The sequence below is a fragment of the Stegostoma tigrinum genome, chromosome 32 (assembly GCF_030684315.1).
Source record: "Stegostoma tigrinum isolate sSteTig4 chromosome 32, sSteTig4.hap1, whole genome shotgun sequence".
Taxonomy (NCBI): domain Eukaryota; kingdom Metazoa; phylum Chordata; class Chondrichthyes; order Orectolobiformes; family Stegostomatidae; genus Stegostoma; species Stegostoma tigrinum.
In genome coordinates, this window is record NC_081385.1 from 21,726,167 (window position 1) to 21,750,797 (window position 24,631).

Sequence of the window (24,631 nt, forward strand, 5' to 3'; positions counted from 1 at the left end):
TGGGACTCGGGCGTGAGCTCTCGTACTCCGGAGGCTGGGACTCGGGCGCACGCGTACCACCACGCGCCCAACGTTCGGGGTCTGGCGCTGTGTGCGCGCTCGCGGCCGGCAGCGGCAGCAGCAGTAACCAGTTTCGGTCCAGCGATAAGAGAGGCAGCCTCATATGTCTTCGGGGAAAGGTATCACTGAAAAAAAAAACACACCCACACGCTACGGGATATTGATTAATCCGGCGGCTGGTTGTGGTGGTGGTGGGGGGGAGAGAGAGAGAGAGCAGACAAGAACTCAGTTTCGAATTGTGGTGTTGAAATAAACTCAAGTGAAACAGCATGGCTTTCACCAACGCGGGGCACATCATCCCGCAGCTGAAGCTGGAGGACGCGGCGGAGGACAGTTTGTTCAAGAACATTTCCGTGAGGTCGCTCCAGCAGCTCCAGAACCTGAGGAATAAACCGCCTTCCCCGGCCGGCTTGAGACATCCCAGGTAGGAGAGCAGCGGGAGAACTGGCCATTTTTTTTCTTCTGGGTGTCCTCAAGCACTTTGTGAGTGGTCCGTGCCAGAGATAACGGTGGTAGTGAAGCCATGGGAAAAGCTTGGCTGTTTGCTTAAGAGGCTTCCATGCAATTGACCATCATTATCTGTTTCTGGATTTTGACACATTGCATCTTTGTTTTGGTTTTGGAAAGGTAAACTTTTTTGAAAACTTGGTTGCAATAACAAAATTGATTCTGCACGCTCTTGTGACAGTGGTAGTTTCTAGGAGGTGTTCCTTCACATTTATTCTTCTCACCCCGCCTTCCAAAAATAATCAGAATGATTAAAAGATACCATGCAAACTTCGATGTGTTTTCAGATCCTGTCTTGTGAAACAAATTGTATATTTAACTCGCTGTTTTGTTTAGGCTTTCTATGCCTTCCGGCCTCCTGTGCCTGAGCGGAGGAATTTTAGTAAATGTGGCAACAGTAATTCGGGTATGATGCTCCCTGTATACCATATCCTAAATGTTAATCCCTAATGACCTTTCGATAGCTTTTTATTAAACAGTACCTGCCATGTGCCACTGTGTTATGCCCTAGTCAGAAAATTTTAATTTACATATCAATGCCTCATGATATTTCTGTTTTTATATTCCCATCAATTATTGGTGTTTTTGTTTTGATAATTTGTGTCCACCTATATTTGATTGTCTTTGCAGTCTGTAATTTACCTCTGTCTTGCATGTCAACCATATTTTAATATGAAGATAAGTAACTAATGGAGCAAGGTTATCCCATAACCAAGCATTGATGTACATCACAAAATACATCAAACATAATTCTCATAAACTCCTACAGATTTTTCAAGGCCAAGGTTTTGTTTGTTTGTAGATCAGTGCACATTTTAACGAGTGAAGCCACTTGTTTAACTGGTGCGCTGTTTTTTTTCTCTTAAACAATATGCTATTAATTGATCTAAAGACTACTAACAGACATGAATGAGCAGTTAACAAGCAGTGAGTATCCTTCTACTCCTTTAATCCTCCTGGGGAAAAGGTAACTGTCGTGAATAATTGAAAAACATAAATGAATATGAAATCAAAATAAGAAACAAGTTAGGTACAAAGTAGTGCAGTGATATATTCTGCATATACATTCTCCACGGAGTTGCTGTGGATTATTCCATAAGAGTTTTGCAGTAATGTCTGTGATAACGTTTCTTCAATTTGAATGCAGTCATACTTAAACATATTTGGGGCTGCGTCCAGACAGAGCGCAAACATGTACATGAACCTTCAACTTCGCAAGCTATCGCATTCATTTTTTAAGAGTGTCATGCAGTGACTTTTTAAAAAAAAATCAGTTCTAAAAATCTTAGAAAATTAGTTTTCTAATCTTGGTTTAGGAGTTTGAATTGATTATGTAATACATAGCTTGATGTTAGAATTCTACTTTGCTGTCACAACCAGGTATTTGTCACTTTTCTGTAGCTTCATCAGTGGATTGAATTCATATTTTCATTTTGCTAAGTAATTGTTCCTGTTGTTAATGGTATTAATGTTATGGTAATGTTTTGAATTTGTTCCAATATCTGTTCATAAATAATCATCAGATAATGAATGTCCTTTACATTGGTTCAGTAAGTGGTTCAGGAATATGTAGCATTCCATCATGACAATACATAATGATTATTCTTTAATTCCAGTTTGCTGCAATGGTAGCAATAAATCCAAAGAAACTAAATGACTTAGTAATGAATCATTTGAAATTTAACTAAAATTCTATTGTTCTGTTGGTAGTCTTATGTATTGCATTACTGTAGTATCGGAACTAGTGTTTTGCAAAACATTCAGTTTTAATGTTTTTTTCTAAATTAAAAAATGTTTTGAAATAGTCTTAAATGTTGTGTGTTGATAAATTCATGCCACCAATTAAGAAAGCTAAACGTCTCAGAGAAATTTCAGAAAAGCAAAGTGTAATGTTTTCAAAATTGTAGTCCATTTCTAACTAAAAACGACTGGTAAAAAAACTAAGCAATGCAGGCAATTGCTCATTTGTATTATTGAAATAATGGATACCTTCAATGGATAGATGAAATTCTCAACAAACAAAATCACATTGATTTCTAAAGACAGTAGCCATTCAATCTTTGACCCAAAGAATAGCCAAATAATTACAATACGACAATAATTGGTATGTGAAATTTATCAAAGTGTCACAAAAATACAGCACTTACTAGATTGCCCTGTATCTTTACATATATTTTTGTCTTCCAAGATGCAGGAGTATAATCTTTACATTCAGTTTTGCAATTGATATATTTTGTTGTTTTGTTTCACAATCGTGTTTCTACACTGACTTACCAACAACTAAATTACATAATTATCTTATTGAACCAGACTTTGCTTTTTGATATGGCACTAATTGCGATTATTAAATTAATCCAAGTTATTCTGACCAGTGCAGTTAGTACAATTAATTTGACTTTTGCTTGTCAGATGTTAGGATGATGGAAAGATAGCTTCAGTCTCTTTGGCAGAGAGGTATTATTTCGTATTGTTTGGAAGTTAGGACTAATATGATAGTTGCCATAACCAGATCTCCATCATATTTCATAATTTGGTTTATAGCTTTAACTATATGAAACAGTGAGCCATATTTCACTTGAGTTAGTATTCACAGGGCGCACAATGGCACATTTTGAGTAAAATGACATGTGAAATATGAAGGAATTCAAAAACAAATCTGAATAATTTTATGTAATGGTTTAATTTTGTCACCACATATGTGACTCACTGCATTTAATTTTCATTAAGCACTTCCTGTAGAAGTTTTGGGGTAAATCTATATGAAACATAAAATAAACATGATTAGTTTACATTAAAGCAATAATACCTAATCTTTGATCTTAAAACATTTTAAGAGAGACTTCAGTACATGATTTGAAAATAGCTGTGTCAGCTATTTATTCATTTTGCAGCTGGTGGAAATGAAGTCTAAAGAGTAGCCTGGAATAGCTAATTACTCCTGACATTTCATTACTTCTTGTCTCTTCATTTTCATAACCTTAGCAAAATCCTCACCTACATTATCTTTACCTCCTATTGTGCAGTCAAAGATGCTGTGTAGGAGGCCAGATATTGGATTTTTTTCATAAGTTTCCATCGTGTTTTTAAACATCATATTTCGGCAACTGCAAGCATTTCAACCTTTGGTGGGTACCACAGCCAGTTTACATCTCAAAATACATAAATGATAGCAGATGAAATTCATGACTTTCATATTCATCTGAATACATATGATACTTTTCCTATGTTAATATACTTGTGAACAGATCTTCATGAGCAGAACACAAGTTGCTGTCTTCAGCCAAAATTTCCTCTTAATTCAGGACCATCCTGGAGGACCAGGGGGTGCATGCCTTTTCTTTCAAGATTAATCATCTCTAGTCCTTTTTCCTTCCTCTGCACAGATCTCCTTTGCCTGTAGAATATGGTAGGATTTGCTCTGATAATGACGATTGCATGGATTAGTTTCATAAATACTTTTATATTTTGTGTTTACTGCTTTGGGCTACTCTTGCCTCACTGAAATAGTTTTGGTTTTAGGTTTGAGGACTTTAGCTTTAGATCATTGCAGGTTTTGCATCCTGAACTCTGTGTCTGGTATCTACCCTCTAGTTTACCAAGACCTTGCAAAGATTGAAATCATTTTGAAGGGTGACCAACGACCTTGTCAGTAATGGCTGCTTGGCTTAGTAAAACCCAGTTAGAAATTATTCTTACAGAACTATGTATCATGTTCTTTTCTGTTTTTGACATACACCATTTGAATCACTTACGTGTTTTAAATGAAAACCTCTCTTCCTTCACAAATTTGCAGAAGTTATTCTGTGAAAAAAATTCTCAACATTAAAATGGATTTTGAAAATCTAAACCAATTTGAACCTTAGAATATTCCCTAGTTACCAAGTTCACTGAATAAATTTTAAAGTTTGCAATCTTGGCAAAAATAGTTCTTGAAGGGTAATTATATTTGGAAAGAATATCGCTGTATTTGCATAGTACAGTATGCTAAAAATCTTTCTGATAACAAATTGTGTAGAAGGTGGAAGGATAAATTTTTGTAAAGCTCAGTGATCCAGCCCAAGATAAATGGACCAGTGTTAATGTCCTAGAAATTGCTGTTGTAAATCCGGCAGTAGTGGCTTCAAAATGAGGCGCATCTGCACATTTTTGTGCACTGGGAGATTTAATTCCCTGTACCTGAATGATTAATCTCTGGTGAGACTGGACATTTTAATTATGTATCATGTATTGCATCTGAACTTGCGAGTAAAGGTTTGGGCCACTGCTGGTGTCACACTGGGTGTGTCACAATGATTAGGCTCAGGTTGGAGCCTCAAACAAATCAATGTTGAGGAGTACGTTTTGTATAGTAGTTTTTTTAGCACCCGTTTAAGCTTGGCAGAGAATGGATGTTTTTGTCCTTCATATATGGACGACACAGTTCTTTCTGGAAATGTGCACTTGCTTTCTGTTTTCCATATCGTGACATCACTAGTCTGTGAAGCCTTCCCAGACAGCAGTGCTTTGTGGACCATTTCTAAGCTGAAATGTAAACTGAAATACTGCCAGATTTCAAAGATGGATCTTTATGCTACCAAAACATATACTGGTTGCTTGTTTAACATAGCATTCTGTATTGTATTTTCAGACAAGAGTAGTGTACAGAAAATACATTTTTTCTATATAAAACACCAAATGAAGGAAAGGACTGTCAACTAGGATTAAAAGCCTGGAGGTCAACCAACAATATGAATTGCATAAGTCAAAATTGGACAAAAGGTATATGAATGCATGAAAATAATTGAAAATCAACCTGTAGATCCCAATCACATCTAGATTTTCTAGTAACAAATACAGAAGTTGCTGGAAAAGCTCAGCAGGTTTGGCAGCATCTGTGAAGAAAAATCCTGGAGGATCTGCTGAGCTCTAATACAAATATCTTCTAACAAATTTAATATTCTGATAATTTCTATTTGGACCACTACCTGTTCCTTCTATTTTTGTTTTGTGTTATTTTCAGTCGTAGAGATGTTGAAGTTAACTGACGGCCGACTTTCATGCAATTTCAACTTCTATCACTATTCTGGTCAGTTTTGAAGGATCAGAGTCAACTTTTTAAGTGTTGAGAAGGCTGGACACAGTTACTGCACTCCATATTCCTCTTTAGTACACAGATGTGATTTGTGAAGGGTCTGTAAGGGGAGGGAATGCTTCTTCAATGTGAAATATTAAAAAAATCCAGCAGGAATTTTGGGAGAACCAAGAAATGAAAGTTACTTACTGCAGTTTAGAATAAAGTAATTTTATTGGATGTAAGTTGAGATGAAATAAATTTGAGGCTATACATTTTGAGAACTTAAATTTGTTGCAAAACTAATTATTGTTAAAGAACAGTTCTAAAGGACCAGATTTAGCTAAAGCTATGCACCTTAGAGCGTGCCCTGCTAGTTTATACATATATAGGCCTTAAAACAATTGCTGTACAAATTGCTAGGCGTGCAAATTTGGTAACTGTGCACTGAGAACAATAGGAAATTTGGGAATGTTATAAAGTGGAGGTTGACCCCTCCGCTGAGAACTAAAACCAAAGCACCCAAAGAGGAGCATCTAGCTCTATAATCTGTTAAAAGGAGTGTGAAAAGGGGTGTAACCTGCATTTCAGCAATTTCTAGTGGTTAAATCAAATAAGTCCCTGACAATCACTTTACAATCAATAAGTAACAATTTTTAAAATTTAACTCTTAAAATTGAACAACTTAACTAAACTATTAACAAATCTCTTCTCACAACTGACTATTCCTGAATGACACAAGATTCTAATGGTATGTTATTCCAATAAATACAAGTCCCACTTACATAACAAGACAATAGAATTTAGTCTCCCGAAATTACCATGAGGTTACATCTTCCAGAATATTCTATATCTTCTCTGTCAATCCTTCTGTCAGAAATGCTTTCTCTGAATTTTTTTATCAGGAATATTAGTTAGGAGTGCCATGGTACTGTTGTAAACAGATGGTGCTTTGTCTAAGAGTTGAGAGCTGTTATCTCTAGCAGATGGCAGTTAGCTCTGCTGATTTTCCAACTGCCTTTTCTTTTACACCCCTAATTACGTCAATATTTTAGAATTGGATTTGTCCTAGGTTGTCAAAACCATCTGATTCAAATTTGATAGGTTTTTGGTATCTAAGTTCCTGGATCAAATTGATGGGTTAATTTCAAAAACCTGTTGTCTCAGTAAAAGTGCTGCTTGGCCTGCTAACGGTACAGCCTTTTGACAAAAATGTTTCAGTTTTGGTACTCTCTATACTTGCAAACTTTCAGGCTGCTCACAGGCATCTCCAAGCATAGAAAAAGCACAATCTTTCAAAGGGCCAACGCAATGCTTCTCCCCCTAGCATTTTACAAACACCGATATTTTACAAATGCTAAATTCTAATGTCCTATTTCTAAATCTACATGTACTGTATCCAACTCACAACAGGAACAATTTCACATGTCATGTATCTCTATGATGAGCTTAGACTATTGATAAAAAGAGGAAGGATAGAGAAGGGATGCAAATTAGAATGCATAAATTTAATGTGAAATTTTACAGAAAGATACACAAAAAGGGAATCAAAGATTAGTAGAGAAATACAATGAAACGTATGACACTCAAAAAAGAATTTTGTTTAAAGCTCCAACAACAATTCCCAACCTGAGAGAGTGAGATTTCATGCTTATAAATTTCACTTTCTGGACAGTTGTAATTGATTGACAGTCATAAACAATTTTCACCCTATTAAAAGGGTACTTAGTTCTTAATGAGCAGACTTAACTTACAGTAATTAGCATAAATGACAGTGAGCAAATGCAGCAATTGAAAATCACACGTGAAATGAAGTTAACAGTAGAGTGGCACACCTCAGCCAGCAATTTAGAATGCTTTGTAATTCAAGGGTATGTCATTTAAAGTAAGCATTTACACAGTTTTTTTTTCAGCAAAATCTGGTGCAACGAAGAACTCAGCATAAGTAAAATGCAGCTGCTGCGTGATTAATAACCAAAATAGATTCGGTGAGCAAAATTCAAACAATAGCACCATAGTCACTTGACACAATTCAGTATGTATATATGAATTGCATTAAATTCTGAACATTGCGTTGCCTGTGACAAGCTTCTCTGAGATGCAGAGATAGCAGGAACTGCTGATGCTAGAGAGTCTGAGATAACACAGCGTAGAGCTGGATGAACACAGCAGGCAAAGCAGCATCAGAGGAGCAGGAAAGCTGACGTTTCGGATCGAGATCCTTCTTCAGAAATCGGGGAGGGGAAGGGGATTCTGAAATAAATAGGGAGAGAGGGGGAGGTGGATAGAAGATGGATAAAGGAGAAGACAGGTGGAGACGAGACAGATGGGTCAAGAAGATGCGGTTGGAGCCAGCAGAGGTGAATGCAGGTGGGAGTTAGGGAAGGAATAGGTCAGTCCAGGGAGGATGGACAGGTCAAGGAGGTGGGATGAGGTTAATGGATAGGAGATGGGGGTGGGGCTTGAGGTGGGAGGAATGGTTAGGGAGGCAGGGACGAGCTGGGCTGGTTTTGGGATGTGTTTTGGAGGGGGGAGATTTTGAAGCTTGTGAAGCCCATATTGGTACCCTAGGCCTGTAGGATTCCCAAGCGAACTATGAGATGTTGTTCCTGCAACCTTCAGTGGCATCATTGTGGCAATGCAGGAGGCCCGGGATGGACATGTCGTCCAAGGAGTGTGAGGGTGAGTTGAAATGATTTGTGACTGGGAGGTGTAGTTGTTTGTTTGGAACTGAGCGTAGGTGTCCCCAAAGCAGTCCCCAAACCTCAGCATGGTTTCCCTGATGTAGAGGAGGCCACAACGAGAATAGTGGATACTGTATACCACATTAGCAGATGTGCAGGTTAACATCTGTTTGATGTAGAAGGTCTTAGGGCCTGGGATGAGGGTGAGGGGGACAGTGTGGGGACAGGTGGAAATATGAGTGGAAATTAGGAACAGCAAGGGAGTAGTCACCTTGTTAGGGGTTTACTACAGGCCCCCCCAATAGCAGCAGGGAAATTGAAGAAAGCATAGGTCGACAGATTTTGGAAGTGTGGACGTAGTAGGGTTGTTGTAATGGGTGACTTTAACTTTCCTAATATTGATTGGAACCTCCTTCGAGCAGAAGATTTGAATGGAGCTGTTTTTGTAAGGTGTGTTCAGGAGGGTTTCCTAACTCAGTACGTTGACAGGCCGACGAGGGGAGAGGCTATTCTAGACTTGGTGCTCGGAAACGAGCTGGGGCAGGTATCAGATCTTGTGGTGGGAGAGCATTTTGGTGATAGTGACCATAACTGCATAGCATTCTACATAGCTATGGAGAAAGAGAGGATTAGGCAAAATGGGAGGATATTTAATTGGGGAAGAGGAAACTATGACGCGATTAGACATGAGTTAGGAAGCATGGACTGGGAGCAATTGTTCCATGGTAAGGGCACTATAGACATGTGGAGACTGTTTAAGGAACAGTTGTTGCGAGCGATGAGTAAATATGTCCCTCTGAGACAGGCAAGAAGGGGTAAGATAAAGGAACCTTGGATGACGAGAGCGGTGGAGCTTCTTGTGAAAAGGAAGAAGGTAGCTTACATAAGGTGGAGGAAGCTAAGGTCAAGTTCAGCTAGAGAGGATTACACGCAGGCAAGGAAGGAACTCAAAAATGGTCTGAGGAGAGCCAGGAGGGGGCACGAGAAAGGCTTGGCAGAACGAATTAGGGAAAACACAAAGGCATTTTACACTTATGTAAGGAATAAGAGAATGGTCAAAGAAAGAGTAGGGCCGATCAGGGATAGCATAGGGAACTTGTGTGTGAAGTCTGAGGAGGTAGGGGAATGCCTAAATGAGTATTTTGCTTCTGTCTTTACGAAAGAAATGAACTTTGTAGTGAATGAAACCTTTGAAGAGCAGGTATGCATGCTGGAATGGATAGAGATAGAGGAAGCTGATGTGCTGAAAATCTTGTCAAACATTAAGATTGACAAGTCGCCAGGCCCGGACCAGATTTGTCCTCGGCTGCTTTGGGAAGCGAGAAATGCAATTGCTTCGCCACTTGCGAGGATCTTTGCATCCTCGTTCTCCACTGGAGTCGTACCTGAAGATTGGAGAGAGGTAAATGTAATTCCTCTCTTCAAGAAAGGAAATAGGGAAATCCCCGGCAATTACAGACCAGTAAGTCTCATGTCTGTCGTCTGCAAGGTGTTAGAAAGGATTCTGAGGGATAAGATTTATGACCATCTGGAAGAGCATAGCTTGATCAAATGCAGTCAACATGGCTTTGTGAGGGGCAGGTCATGCCTCACAAACCTTAACCGGTTCTTTGAGGATGTGACTAGAAAAGTTGATGAGGGTCGAGCTGTGGATGTGGTGTATATGGACTTCAGTAAGGCATTTGATAAGGTTCCCCATGGTAGGCTCATTCAGAAGGTCAGGAGGAATGGGATACAGGGGAACTTAGCTGTCTGGATACAGAATTGGCTGGCCAACAGAAGGCAGCGAGTGGTAGTAGAAGGAAAATATTCTGCCTGGAAGTCAGTGTTGAGTGGTGTTCCACAGGGCTCTGTCCTTGGGCCTCTACTGTTTGTAATTTTTATTAATGACTTGGATGAGGGGATTGAAGGATGGGTCAGCAAGTTTGCAGACGATACGAAGGTTGGAGGTGTCGTTGACAGTATAGAGGGCTGTTGTAGGCTGCAGCGGGACATTGACAGGATGCAGAGATGGGCTGAGAGGTGGCAGATGGAGTTCAACCTGGATAAATGCGAGGTGATGCATTTTGGAAGGTCGAATTTTAAAGCTAAGTACAGGATTAAGGATAGGATTCTTGGCAATGTGAAGGAACAGAGGAATCTTGGTGTGCAGGTACATAGATCCCTTAAAATGGCCACCCAAGTGGACAGGGTTGTTAAGAAAGCATATGGTGTCTTGGCTTTCATCAGCAGGGGGATTGAGTTTAAGAGTCGTGAGATCTTGTTGCAGCTCTATAAAACTTTGGTTAGACCGCACTTGGAATACTGCGCCCAGTTCTGGTCGCCCTATTATAGGAAAGATGTGGATGCTTTGGAGAGGGTTCAGAGGAGGTTTACCAGGGTGCTGCCTGGACTGGAGGGCTTATCTTATGAAGAGAGGTTGACTGAGCTCGGACTTTTTTCATTGGAGAAAAGGAGGAGGAGAGGGGTCCTAATTGAGGTATACAAGATAATGAGAGGCATAGATAGAGCTGATAGCCAGAGACTATTTCCCAGGGCAGAAATGGCTAACACGAGGGGTCATAGTTTTAAGCTGGTTGGAGGAAAGTATAGAGGGGATGTCAGAGGCGGGTTCTTTACACAGAGAGTTGTGAGAGCATGGAATGCGTTGCCAGCAGCAGTTGTGGAAGCAAGGTCATTGGGGTCATATAAGAGACTGCTGGACATGCATATGGTCACAGAAATTTGAGGGTGCATACATGAGGATCAATTGTCGGCACAACATCGTGGGCTGAAGGGCGTGTTCTGTGCTGTACTGTTCTATGTTCTAGGTGTAGCACTTCCTGTGGTTGCAGGGAAAAGTGCCGTGTGTGGTAGGGCTGGAGGGGAGTGTGAAGTGGACAAGGGAGTCACGGAGGGACCACTCTCCGGAAAGCAGATAAGGGTGGGGAGGGAAAAATGTTTTTGGTAATGGGATCAGATTGCAGATGGTCGAAGTGTTGGAGGATGATGCATTGGATTTGGAGGTTGGAAGAGTGGTATGGGAGGATGAGGGGGAATTCTGTTTTGGTTGTTATTGTGGGTGGAGGATGTGAAGGATGAGCTGTGGGAAATAAGAGAGAGACACAGTCGAGGGCATTTCCGACCACTGTGGAGGGATGCAACCTACAATTCTGGCATTCACATCAAAATATATATCACGGGTTGAGGAAAAGAGTGCAATAATCTCTTAATGCCTGAAAATGATCAATGAAGATCAAACAGTTAAAATAATGACTCGGATATTGTATCTGAATTTTAAATATAAATATTCGATTTGTATTTGCATTAAATTTACATAAATCTCTGAAGATATGTGAATTACATTGTACAGTGCAATGATTTTATGCAATGGAATTTTAGTACAATATTGTGAGATTGATGGTGGAAATATCTGCATGAAATTGGAACGGAGCTAGGAGTTAAATGGGCCTGAAGAAGTCAACTTAGTTAAGATGAGATGAAAATGTAACAGCCAAATATAAGTAGGAGAGAAGTAAAAAGATAATCTGAAGAAATATATACAGACAAATTTCCTTTGCACACGCAGGCAGAATCTTTCTAAATAGTGAAAAATGTGGTCATTAGCAAGTTAATTGGGAAAATATGATGACTTTAATGAAATCAGATTCTGGATGTTGAGGAATAAAATGTCGAATTCAGCAACCAAAATTTTGAATGGTGAGATGAGAATCTCACAAATGACGAGGAACTTACTTGCAAGTATTTGTTGTCCATGAGTGCCTAATCTTGCCTCATTAATGTGAAGATACATACTATGCACAATAAACGGCTACATTCCCACATGAAAGTCAGTGCAGGTATTTGTTGGCTTCAACTCACTACTTGCTCTTCCAGGCCTCCATCTTGGGTAGTCGATTGCCTAGTGATATTATTGCTAGGCTATTAATCCAGTAACTCAGCTGGGTCCCCAGAACATTAGGTTCGAATCCTGCCATGGCAGATGGTAGAATTTGAATCCAGTTAAAAGGTCTGGAAGTAAGAATCTACCTTCACCATGAAACCACTGTCGATTTGTCAGAAAAACTCATCTGGTTCACTAATGTCCCTCAGGGAGGGAAATCTGCCATCCTAACCTGGTCTGGCCTATATGTGACTCTAGACTGACAACAATGTAGTTGACTCTGAACTGCCCCCTGAATTGACTAGCAAGCCATTCAGTTGTACCATTTGTTACAAAGAGTCAAGGAAATGAAATCGGGTGGATCACCTGGCATTGACCTTGGCACATGAAAAGACAACAGCAGAAATACCTCTGTTGACCCTGCAAAGTCCTCCTTACTAACGTCTGTGGGCTGGCACTAAAATCGGGAGATCTTCTTACAGACTAGTCAAGCAGTGGCCTGATATAGTAGTACTCATGGAATCATACCTTTCAGAATCATATCTTTCAAACAATGACCCAGACACCACCAACACCATCACCGATGTGTCCTGTCTCACTGGCAGGACAGACCCAGCAGAGGTGGTGTCACGGTGGTATGCAGTTGGGAGTGAGTTGCTTTGAGAGTCTGCAACATTGACTCCAAATCTAATGAAGTTTCATGGCTTCATATTAAACATGGGCAACGAAACCACCTCCTGATTACCATGCACCATCCTCCCTCAGCTAATGAATCGGTATTCCTCCATGTTGAATAACACTTAGTGCTTCCTCTGTGGATGGCAGGGACACAAAATGTACTCTGGGTGGGGGATTTAAATGTCCACTGCCAAGAGTGGCTCAGCAGCAGTACTATATTTGGAGCTGGCCAGGTCTAAAAAGACATAGCTGCTAGACTAGGTCTGTGGCATGCAGTGAGAGAACCAACAAGAGGGCAATACAGACTTGACCTCATCCTTATCAATCTGCCAGCTGCAGATGCATCTGTCCATGACAGTATCAATAAAAGTGACCACCTTGTGGATACGAAGTCCTGTCTTCACGTTGAGAATAACCTCCATTGTGTTATGTGGCACTGTCACCGTGCTAAATAGGACAGACTTCGAACAGTTCTAGGAACTCAAGACTGGGTATCCATGTGGGCCGTCAACAGCAGCAGAATAGTTCTTTAGCACAATCTGTAACCTCATGGCCCAACATGCCCCTCGCTCAACAATTACCATCAAGCCAGGGATCAATCAATGGAGAGGGCAGGAGAGCTTGTCAGCAGCAGCACCAGGTATAACTGAAGATGAGGTGTTAAACTGGTGAAGCCACCAAACAGGACACTCACAAGCCAAACAGCGTAAGGAGCAAGTGATAGACTGAGCTAAAGTGATCCCACGACTGATGGATCAGATCTAAGCTCTGAAGTCCCCTCATACCTAGTTGTGAATGGTGGAGCACAATTAAACAAGTCATTGGAGGAGGAGGCCACACAAATATCCCCATTCTCAATGATGGAAGAGCCCAGCACATGAGTGCAAAAGATAAGGCTGAAGCTTTTGCAGAAATCTTCAGCCACCATTGCTGAGTAGATGATCCATCTTAGTTTCCTCCAGTGGTCTACAGCATTGCAGATACCAGTTTTCAGCCAAGTTGACTGACTCCCTGTGATAGCAAGAAATGGTTGGAGACGCTGGATACTGCAAAAGCTATGGGCCCTGACAACATGCTGACAATGGTACTGAAGACTTGTGCTCCAGAACTGGCTGCTGCCCAGGCCAAGCAGTTCCAGTACAGTTACAACACTGATATCAACAATTAATAGGATGCAGAGTAATGGGTGGAGCTAGGAAATGGCCAGCACCAGCGTCCTGGGTTTGATACCAGCCCTAGGCGACTGTGTTAACTCCACACAGACATTCTCTCCATATCTGCATAGGTTTCTTCCCAGTGCTTCAGTTTCCTCATGCATTCCAGAGATGCCCATATTAGGTGGATTGGCCATGCTAAATTGCCCAGAGTGTCCAGGGATGAGCAGGCTTGCTGGATTAGTTGTTAAATGCAGGGTTACAGGAAAGCAATGGGTCTGGGTCAAATGCGCTGCAAAGGGTTGGTGTGGATTCACTAGGCCAAATGGCCCACAGTGCTTCCACATGATAGGAATTCCATGACGACTTTATGAAGATGTTCAATTGAACTAACTTGCATTCCTTTTTAGTCCCAATTTAAATTGCAGGTTAATATTTTAAGATTTCTATACAATTCATGTTGCTTATTTAAAACTAAGGTTACAAATGGAACAATACTTTCCTAACATCCAATGCTGCTTCATTTAATCCTGATAAACATTCATACTAGTAGGAGTGCAATGGAAAATACAAGATTAAATAGTGTTAGAACATTGCGTGCTGCTAAAGTTGTTTAGCATCTCTGCATGTAGTCGCAGTTAAAATGACAATTCTTCACACGCTTGACAATGAAAAGTGAATATATATTTACATATGTATTATCTATGAAGAATTATTACCCATGTCACTGATATGCTCTCAGAAGATCATTATCGTTCATTTCCCCCAACATGTCTTTCTGTTTCTCAGTGGCAGTGGTGTAGGGAGCCTGCTTCTTAGTATAGCTGTTGGTTTTGGAGTTTTGGACAGACAGCCCTGAAGGTATTTCTGGCCAGATGACCCCAGACATATGGACGCACCTTGCCCAGATGCAGGTTTACTCTACTCAGCTTGAATTTCCATAGAGGTGAAGTTGGAAAGCAGGGTGGTGGAGGCCCAGCCACGTCTGGAGTGATCTGAGAGGAGACCTCTTGGGGTCCTGTATATAGTTCATCCTCCAGTTGGGTGTTGGTCTCATCCTATCCCCTTGTAAGGAAGGGGCACCCTGGATTTCAGACAAGGTCCCTATCTTCCTGTCACCATGCTGTTTACCACTTTTCACCAGTGCCTAGAGAAATGGTGTATAGGTTGTTGCACATTTCTAACAGACATTGTTGCTAGAGCTGGCTGTGCATGGCTGCTGCCACCCTGTCCATGGAGGGAGCCAGGTGCTCGCATGCCAAAAGCAGCATGTACGAATAGTGTTGCTGGACTCCTCCAACCTCTGAATCACTTTGTCCAATGCCTTCAAAAAACCTGCCTGCCAATCCTGTGTCCGATTGTGCATTTGACTGAAATTATGAACAGCTGACACCATGGGGCCCTGTTTGATTGCAGATGAGGAGGGAGAGATTTTCTTGCAATAAAACAAAAGGACTGATTGAAATGGTGGAAGTGTATGGGAAAAGCATTGGTAATATAAGTAGGATAGGTTGTGTTCTGCCTCCAGTGAATGATTAGGAATCAGAGGATGGGAAGGATTAGGGAGGGTGAGGTATGTGAGAGGTGCTGAGTAGACATGCTGCATGTTGTAGTGAAAGCTGCAGAGTACGAGACCTCATAAGAGGTTTGTGTAGTGGCAGAGTTACTGAGTCATGGTGCCGCTATGAGTGTGAGACAGCAAAGAGAAAATTGGTAGCACTTAACCGAGTAGAGCACAGAAGGACATTTAATTTTTCAACTTTGCCACTTACTTCTTTCACTTGGCAGTCTATACTGTCCTGAGTTGCTATCTCCATCCATAGAACCTGGGTGGTGGTGACATCCCCTTTGACAGTCTAGAGAAGAGAGCATTCCCACTCTTTTGAGTACCTATCCAGCAGCACTTGCAGGCCCCTGTTGGAGTAATGTGATGCCAGCTTCTCTTTCTGCGCCATTTCCTGAGCTTGAACAGTGTAGGATCTCCTTTAAAATTACTTGCTTGCAGTGTCTATAGTGGTATGGAGCTGAGGTTTAAACATGGCATCATTGATGTGAACATTGCACATTCTTGGCAGTGGTGAGCACTTCTGGTACTCCTACCATACCAAGCACAAGGATAGAAGAAGCCAGTTGCATTATTAATGAGCGGAGACGGATGATTATGTGAGAAAATTTGACTTGATCCTTGGCAGATGATCCACCATGAAATGGTACTTCACCAAACAATGGGAAAATTCAGCTCTCTTGTGTTATTAGTAGAGGATGTCATTATTCTAGATAGTGGATGGGGTGCCAGTCCAGCAAGATGCTTTGTCCTGGATGGCGTTGAACTTCTTGAGTGTCCTTGAAATTGCATTCAGCCAGTTAGTACAGAATATTCCACTACTTTTCTGAACTATGCTTTGAAGTTGTGGAAGTTGGTAGGTGAGTTACTCTAACCATTTCCACTGTTTTCCTGTTAAAGAAAACGTACCTGTACTTAACAATTTTCACATTTCCTAAGTCACTTAATTTCTAAATTATTTAAATTATAACTAAATCATTTAATTTATAAATAGATATATTTATTTACATAGTTAATTCTTGTAAATTCACCCTTTGCTGTTTTTCCAATATATTAAATGCTGGAAAAGAACATATAGATGTACACAAATGTTTGATATGAAATTATATATGTACGTTTGTATGCCCCTTTTGGATATTTGAACTCTAGACAGTGTAAAGGTCCCTTGATTGTGTTACAGAATGCTTTCAAAAGGCTTTGTTTCAGATGTAATTGGAACAATGCCAACCGAATTGTGCTTTATGTTTGCTAGTTTTTTTCTACATTTTAATATAATTTTTAACGTATTGCTAAATACACATCCAGTGCATCTATCTTAAAGATATTCTGTTTCCTTATGTAAACAGTGATTAAAAATGAATTCCCTAATTTAATATGACAGGATCTTATGAAACCATATGGGAAGCTTTTTTGAAATAAAATGCAGCCCAGCTGTGGAGACTATCATGTTCCTGCTTTCTCTCAGATTACCTTGTGCAAATATAGATCCACATTTTAGTAATAGCCAATTTAAGAATACTGTGGAGTGATGCATTCTTCAGTGCAGCTGACTTGATTGATTAGTGAAATTGATTGTGGAAGAGATCTTTAGATGTTCTTTAGTTGATTGTATAAGCTCTCATTGAATCAAAACTGTGCTGAGCTAGGTGATCTCAGGCTAAATAGTGCAGATAGCAGAGTGGTTCTCAGCAAGAAAGACATGCTACATTTTAATTTTTATAAGTTCACGGTTCTCACCATTGTCAAATAAAATGCTGTTAGCATCACCTTATTGTTTGCCTAATTAACTTTGTATTTAGGCAAGACTTATTAGACAACGTTTAAAGACTTCTGCCAGTAACAAGGCTATGGATTCTGCTACTTAGGGGCAGGTAATGCTGAGCATTGATTCAGTAGAGCTTTCCAGCTGAGTGACACTGAAGCCTGGTAATTGCTAGCATCCTTTGGGTAATATCTTCTGTAAATAGTAACTTTCCAGTCTATATGTTTTGTTTATATTGAAAAATGTCAAATTTTACGGTGACCGTTAATTAATTTCAGTTTTTTGTTTGCTATCATGTCAATTCACAAATGCCTTCTATGATTCTAAAACAAGCTAGCTGTCAGATTTCCAAAATCATTCAGAAGTACATTTAAGAAGTGCTTGATTGACTGTCATGTGTTTGCAAAGTCCTTCAGCAATTCATAAGACACCAAATTACAAGCCTTTCATTTATACAATACAGTACAGCACAGGAACAGGCCCTTCAGTCCACCAAGCCTACACTGATTCCTATCCTTATTTGCACCTGCTATTTATTGCCCCTGCGTGGTATCTGTACCTGTCTCCACCTCACATTCATGTGTTTATCAAGGTACAGCTAATATGTATACTTTTACCACTTCCACTGGTAGTGCGTTCCAGGCAGCCACCAACGTCTGAAAATTTTCACTAGCACTTCCCACCTAAACTTTCTGTCTCTCACCTTGAACCTGTGCCCTCTTGCAGTTGTCTTTTTCATCTTAGGAGAAAGCCTCTGACTCTCCACCCTGTCTATGCCTCACACAATCTTATATACCTCTACCGGGTCACTCTTTAGCCTCTGTCTTGCCGGTGAATACAATCTGAGTTTATCCAATCTCACCTTGTAATTAAAACCCTGCAGACCAGGTTACATCCTAGCGAACCATTTCTGCACCCCCCCCAAAGTATCCATGTCCTTCTGGTAGTTTGGTGATGAAGGCAAGCATGCTGTATGCCTTCTTGACCACCTTATTTACCTATGTTGCCACTTGCAGGCATCTGTGGAACTGAATGCCCAGATCTTTCGATGCTCCTGAGGGTTCTGCCAGTCATTGTATGATTTGCACCTGAATTTGATCTTCTAACGTGAACCACCTTGCATTTGTCTGGGTTAAACTCTTATCTGCTATTTCTCTGCCCAGATTTGCAATCTATCTATATTCTGCTGTGTCCTTTTGACAATCTTCCTCAATTCTGCCAATTTTGGTGTCATCCACAAACTTACTAAGTAGTCCACCCACATTTTCCTCCAGATGTTTTGTTGCTACCTTTAGCAAATTTATAACCCTAACAATATTGTCACCCTATATTTAGAATCCAAAAATAGCTATATATTTAAATAAGTTTCTTGAATTATCTAAATGCATTGTAGGATTAGCTTTCCTATCAAAAACATTAAATAATTCTTAAGTTTTGAAAATATTTATAGGATAGCTTTCCTATCACAAAGATCCTTAATGATTCAGTCTTCATATTGTGATAAATCCGCTGTTCCATTGTGCTTTGTGGTTTCATGGTTGCTGTGGAGACCCTTTCAGTATAGCAACCAACTGACTTTCTGAGCAGCACACGGGAAATCATATCCATGTGAGAACTCCAATGCTAATTAGTATTTGCATTGATGTAGAGACCCAACGCATCAAGCACTACCTTGGCAAGAATAAAAAGGTGTTTGTGTTTTGATACATGAGGAACTAGATTTACATTATGCATCAGATATGCTGCAAAAAAGATTGTTTATGAAAGTAATGGTATGTTAAATTAAGAAGGTACAGAACAAAACCACAAGTGGGCATCTTTCAATTAAGCAAATTAGGCAAAATAAATCAGGTGCCCAAGTTTGCAGCAGTTTTGTAATGTACCATTTTATGAAAGCTCTGTGCTATGTATTGATAACCAAGAATTTTGATTTTCTCTTCCGTCCTCCCTACCCAGTAACAATTCCAATATAAAATTGATTTAAGTTCTTGTTTAACTTGTATTCTTGTACTTTATACCTTGCGTACAGACAGTGCAAAATAAAATAGTTTTGACTAACTTTAAGAGAAAGTATTGTTGAAGTGATCACTTCACAATTGAGAGGCCAACATGAACTGGGTATAAGGCAATAATGTTTGTCCTGAAAAGGTTAGACTTGAGCCTCCTCTAGTGTTCAAATTCTGCACAGCACAAACGTCTTGACAATGGTGAATGGGTCCAGCATGGACTTGGTAGCGGTGATGAGTGTGCTCAGCGCAGACCTCACAGTGCAAATGAGGCTAGAGTGGATTCAAGTGAGCCCTTGCTTTTCCAGTCAAGCATGGGACTTGGCATCAGAATTGGTGGCTGCTACACCGGCTGAGGCAGCATCAGTGGGGTAAACCCAGCAGCGAAAGGCGGAACCTGAGGATTGACAGTTTCGTTATTGGTTGAGTCCGGTGCTGGTGGCGGAAAGGCATCACAGTGACATTGAGATGGGCCCAAGGGTGAGAGATGTGGCTCTGATGTTGATTGATCCAGCACAGGTGGCAGTGATGGTCTGGTTTAATCGCCTCCCAGTCTCCTGATCACTTCTCCGAGAAACCTTTCCTCCAGTTCATTCCTCTTTCCCTGTTAACTTCCCTTTCCCAATCACTTCACACTCCCACTTTCTTGAATACTTCCTCCCACAGAATTTGAATGATTTCCCCGATTCACAATTGTCTTTCCCTGGGCTTGTCTGAAAGCCACCAGTAGATATATAATAGCGTAAAAGCCATGTCAATTAACCAGCCTGTTACCCAGGCACCTAGGTGTATCTGAAGCTTGTAAATCTCACTGAAGTGAATGAATGAATAAATGATTTTATTGTCATGTGTTTTACTGTGAGAAAAATAGTAAAATACAGTAAAAAGCTTTCTCACTGTTGTCAGAATCCGGCACCACAGTTTTCAGAATAAGAGAAAAAATTGAAAGATATAGCTTAAAGCTAGCCCATCAGTCCTGAGCCAGCTCATCATCAAAGATGGAAAATTATCCCAGCATCAAAAGATGACATCTGAAGAGTGGTGATGTCATGGTTAGTTGGGTCTGGTGTAGGCGGTGAGGTGGTGGAGAAGGATGGCAGCGCAGGTGTCTTTAGTGATGAGCTGGCTCAGGACTGATGGGCTATCTTTAAGCTATATCTTTCAATTTTTTCTCTTATTTCCAAAAACTGTGCAACTAGTGCCGGATTCTGACAACACTGAGAAAGCTTTTCACTGTATTTTACTATTTTTCTCACAGTAAAACATGACAGTAAAATTACTTATTCATTCATTCACTTCAGTGAGAGTTACAATCTTCAGATGCACTGAGGTGCCTAGTTAATTGACATGGCTTTTATGCTATTATGTATCTACTAGTAGCTTTCAGACAAGCCCAGGGAAAGACAATTGTGAATCGAGGAAATCATTCAAATTCTGTAGGAGGAAGTGTTCAGGAAAGTGGGAATGTGAAGTGATTGGGATAGGGAAATTAACAGGGAAAGAGGAATGAACTGGAGGAAAGGTTTCTCGGAGAAGTGATCAGGAGAATTGGGAGGCAATTAAACCAGGCCATCTGGGAGCCAAAATTGGTTTTTATCATTGGGAGAACCAAAACTACATCTCCGAGCTTCAAATTCATGTGTATTTTCTTAAAATAACATCTTTTTGTTTGTGGACTTCTGACAGTTCCTTCAGGGATACTTCAACATGTACACCACTGTTTTTCAGAAAGGATAACTTCTGCATTGCTGTAGTCCTGTACAGTCCTTTAGACATAAAGGCCACCAACCTATTAACTCTGATGATTTTCTGCTTTTCTGCTGAAGATCTTTGCTTTGGACCACCATGTACAGCTTCGCTTCGCCCCCCCCCCCCTCCCCGTCTATTTTAACATCCACTGTATTTAAGTTGAACAAAAACAAAGTTGCTGGGAAAGCTCATCAGGTCTGGCAGCATCTGTGAAGAAAAAAAGTTAACGTTTTGGGTTTGGTGACCCTTCCTCAAAACTCGAACCCGAAACGTTAACTTTTGTTTCCTTCACAGATACTGCCAGACCTGCTGAGCTTTTCTGGCAACTTTGTTTTTGTTCCTGACTTACAGCATCCACAGTTTTTTTTAGTTTTTATTTAGTATTTAACTTGATGCTGTCCAGAAGGTATTCTATCTGTTTTCAGTCCAAAATGGATAACATCACGTGTAGAGTCAAAGCATCATGCAGCACGGAAACAAAATGCCTTACCAAAATACATATTTATCTAAAGTAAACTCAATCTGCCATTCCTTTGTCCATTTGCTTATTTGATCAAGATCCTGTGGTACTGAGATAATCATCTTCACTGTCCACTGCACTTACAGACTGTCCATCTGCTTTAGTTTTGCTCATTCACTTTGTTTATCAGTATCTCTTTGCAATCTGATGCTATCATCTACACTGTCTAAATGCTGCTAACTTTGTGTCATCAGCAAATTTGGATACGTGTCATTTGATGCCATTGTCCAATTCATTAATGTATAATGTGAATAATAGAAGCCCTAACACAGAACTACTGATGAGGGTGGAAATCTCACCATGAGTCAATTAATGGCGTGAGTGATGTAAAATCAGCAAAATCTGGTCGAATGGATGGAAACTTGCCTTCAACTTTCCAGCTGAGGCGAGAGCCTCCCCTTCTGCATAAAATTCCGATCTTGGAGCCAGTTTTGAAAAAGGGATGTAAATTGTTCAAAACTATATGAGAAACCTTGGATGCTGTGAATTGCAATGATCGCTACATGCTCATTGACATGTTTTGGGAAGCAAGATGGCCGTTTGCATTACATTTTGAAAGCTCTTCAAATTTCAGCACTGTTTCAATCTACAGCAAAACAATTACAGAAGTATGAGGCAAGCATGTGGTGAAGCTTGAACCCATGTTGAGAAATTAGGCCGCACACATTTGGTCTGGAATTGGTGGAGTGAAATACAGTGGAGGATCATGGAAGAATGTATTTTGCATCTGTAAACTTCTGAGAATCAGAGAATGCTGAATGTACCATTTCACACCATATAATGGCTTCTTTATTACAAGTATTGATGCATATCCACTTTGAGGATTCTTATTTGGTTTTTGGAAAAGTGCGTAAGTGAAGCATGCAAGGAGAAGGAAGAGTAAGTATAGATGAGGAACAGAATGTAGATGGCCAGAGGGCCAACTCAGGGACATAATATCACTTCCTGCTGGTGAATTCTTTCAAGCAACCTGCAGTCCAAGACAAGTAGTTTTCCTTGAAACAATAGATGCAAAACCATATGTGAGTGTGAAGAGACTGAGGGTTCTAAATATACAATCTTTTCCCTTCTGCCTCCATGCATTGAAACAAGTATAATTAATTATACCTATGAAAGCAACCACCTGGCATTTGCTCCACTCTGATGTTTTAACTGCTACTTAAAATAGAGTAAACAATGAACAGCATCGAATGAGCAGAGTGCAATATCAGTGAAGCAAATAGTGTTGCAGGAAGACTTGAGTGGTCTCAATAAATGTACTTGTGCAGAAAAAAGTGGATTGGATATTCAGTTTACCGAGGCGAAATTGGTTTACAATTTCTGCAAATTAGTGCTATTTGTTGCAGCTTTCACAACTTTGAGTATTCTATGCTGTGTTTAATACCAGAGTAGTTACTATCCACATATTCCAGCACCTGCTAAAACTGCAAATAGAAAACCTTCTTTAAAAAAAAACCTGTGGCAGAAAGTTAGAAGAACCCATTCAGTATGTGAATTTTAAGCTCTTTGTTGACATTTATATTGAATTGTTGGCAATTATCTTACTACTGTAATGAATTCCTATTGAATATGCAAACTAATATTGGAGTTATTGCAACTGGATTTTCTGACATATGTAAAGCTTAATGTTGATATTGTAAAATAAGGGAAAGATTTCAGAAGGAAAATGAACAGGAAATAAAAAGGTTGAGTTGTACAATGAATGATAAACCAATAGTTCTGAAGCAAAAATCTGAAATATTGTTGTATACTCCATAGAATTAGATTCATACACTGCAGAAGATGCCCTTTAGCCCATCCAGTCTGCACCGACAGGTGACCTCAACCTAATCACACTTACCAAAGTTGGCCCATAGCCTTGAATTTTATGATGTGCCAAGTGCTCATCTAGGTACTTTTTAAAGGATGTGAGGCAATTAGCCTCTACCACCCTCTCAGGCAGTGCATTCCAGATGGTCACCAGCCTCTGGATAAAAAGATTTTCCTCACATTCTCCTCCACACCCCCCTCAAAAACTTACTGTCCCTCACCTTGAACCCATGTCCCCTCATGACAGACTCTTCAACTAAGGGAACAGCTGCTCCTTATCCACTCTGTCCAAGCCCCTCAATCTTGTACACCTCAATCAGATCGCCCTTTAGCCTCTGATCCAACAAAAACAACCCAAGCCTTTACTATTTTTCCTCACAATATAAATTTTCAATTCCAGGCAGCATCCTGGTGAATCTTGCCTACACCCCTTCCAGTGCAGTCTCATCCTTCCTGCAGTGTTGCCCCGAGAACTGCACATAGTACTCTAGGTGTGGTCTCGCCAAAGATCCAGTCTTGTTGAGGTTGGTGGGCTCTGAGCTGGTTTGTCCTGCAACCAACCTCAACACCAACAACCAGAGCTACAAATCTACTCCAAAACCTTAGAAAGATCTATTCCTTCATAACCTCCCTGCTTTTTAAATCCACATCTCCGATTGATAAAGGCATGTGTCTCATGTGCTGTTTTCACCACCTTACTACCTTGTCTTTCTGCCTTCAGAGATCTATGGACAAAACAAGCATGGTTCCTTTGTTCCACAGAACTTCGTAGCGTCAGAATGTTCATTGAATCCTCTGCCGCTTGACCTGCAGTGTTCAGCCAGCTCTACACCTTGCTATCTCAGATTCTCCAGCTTCTGCAGTTCCTGCTATCTCTGTTCATTGAATATTTTCTTGTGTCAAATTACTCCTTCCAAAGACAATCACCTCATTTTTTAGGGTTGAAGTCCATCTGCTACTGATCTGCCCATTTGATCATCCTGTTTATAACTCCTTGTAGCCAAAGACATTTAATCTTACTGTTCACCACCTAACCAATCTGTGCCACCTGCAAAGTTACTAATCCAACCCCCACATTGTCAAAAAACTGAAAGAACTGTGGACGCTGGAAATCTGAAACACAAACACAATTTGCTGGAAAATCTCACTAGGTTTGATAGCATCAACGGAGACAAGCTCAAGTTAACATTTCCGGTCCAGTGATC

The 24,631-nt window shown here is 40.3% G+C and overlaps 1 protein-coding gene across 1 annotated transcript in view; it reads left to right on the forward strand.

The window, feature by feature from the left end:
• The first annotated feature begins 75 nt into the window (after window positions 1-75).
• gramd1ba (GRAM domain containing 1Ba) overlaps window positions 76-24,631 on the forward strand; it is a 562,055-nt gene continuing 537,499 nt past the window's right edge. The window contains exon 1 of the mRNA XM_059639094.1: window positions 76-484. Coding sequence (XP_059495077.1) covers window positions 330-484 — 155 coding nt within the window. The 5' untranslated portion in view covers window positions 76-329. The remainder of the gene's footprint in view (window positions 485-24,631) is intronic.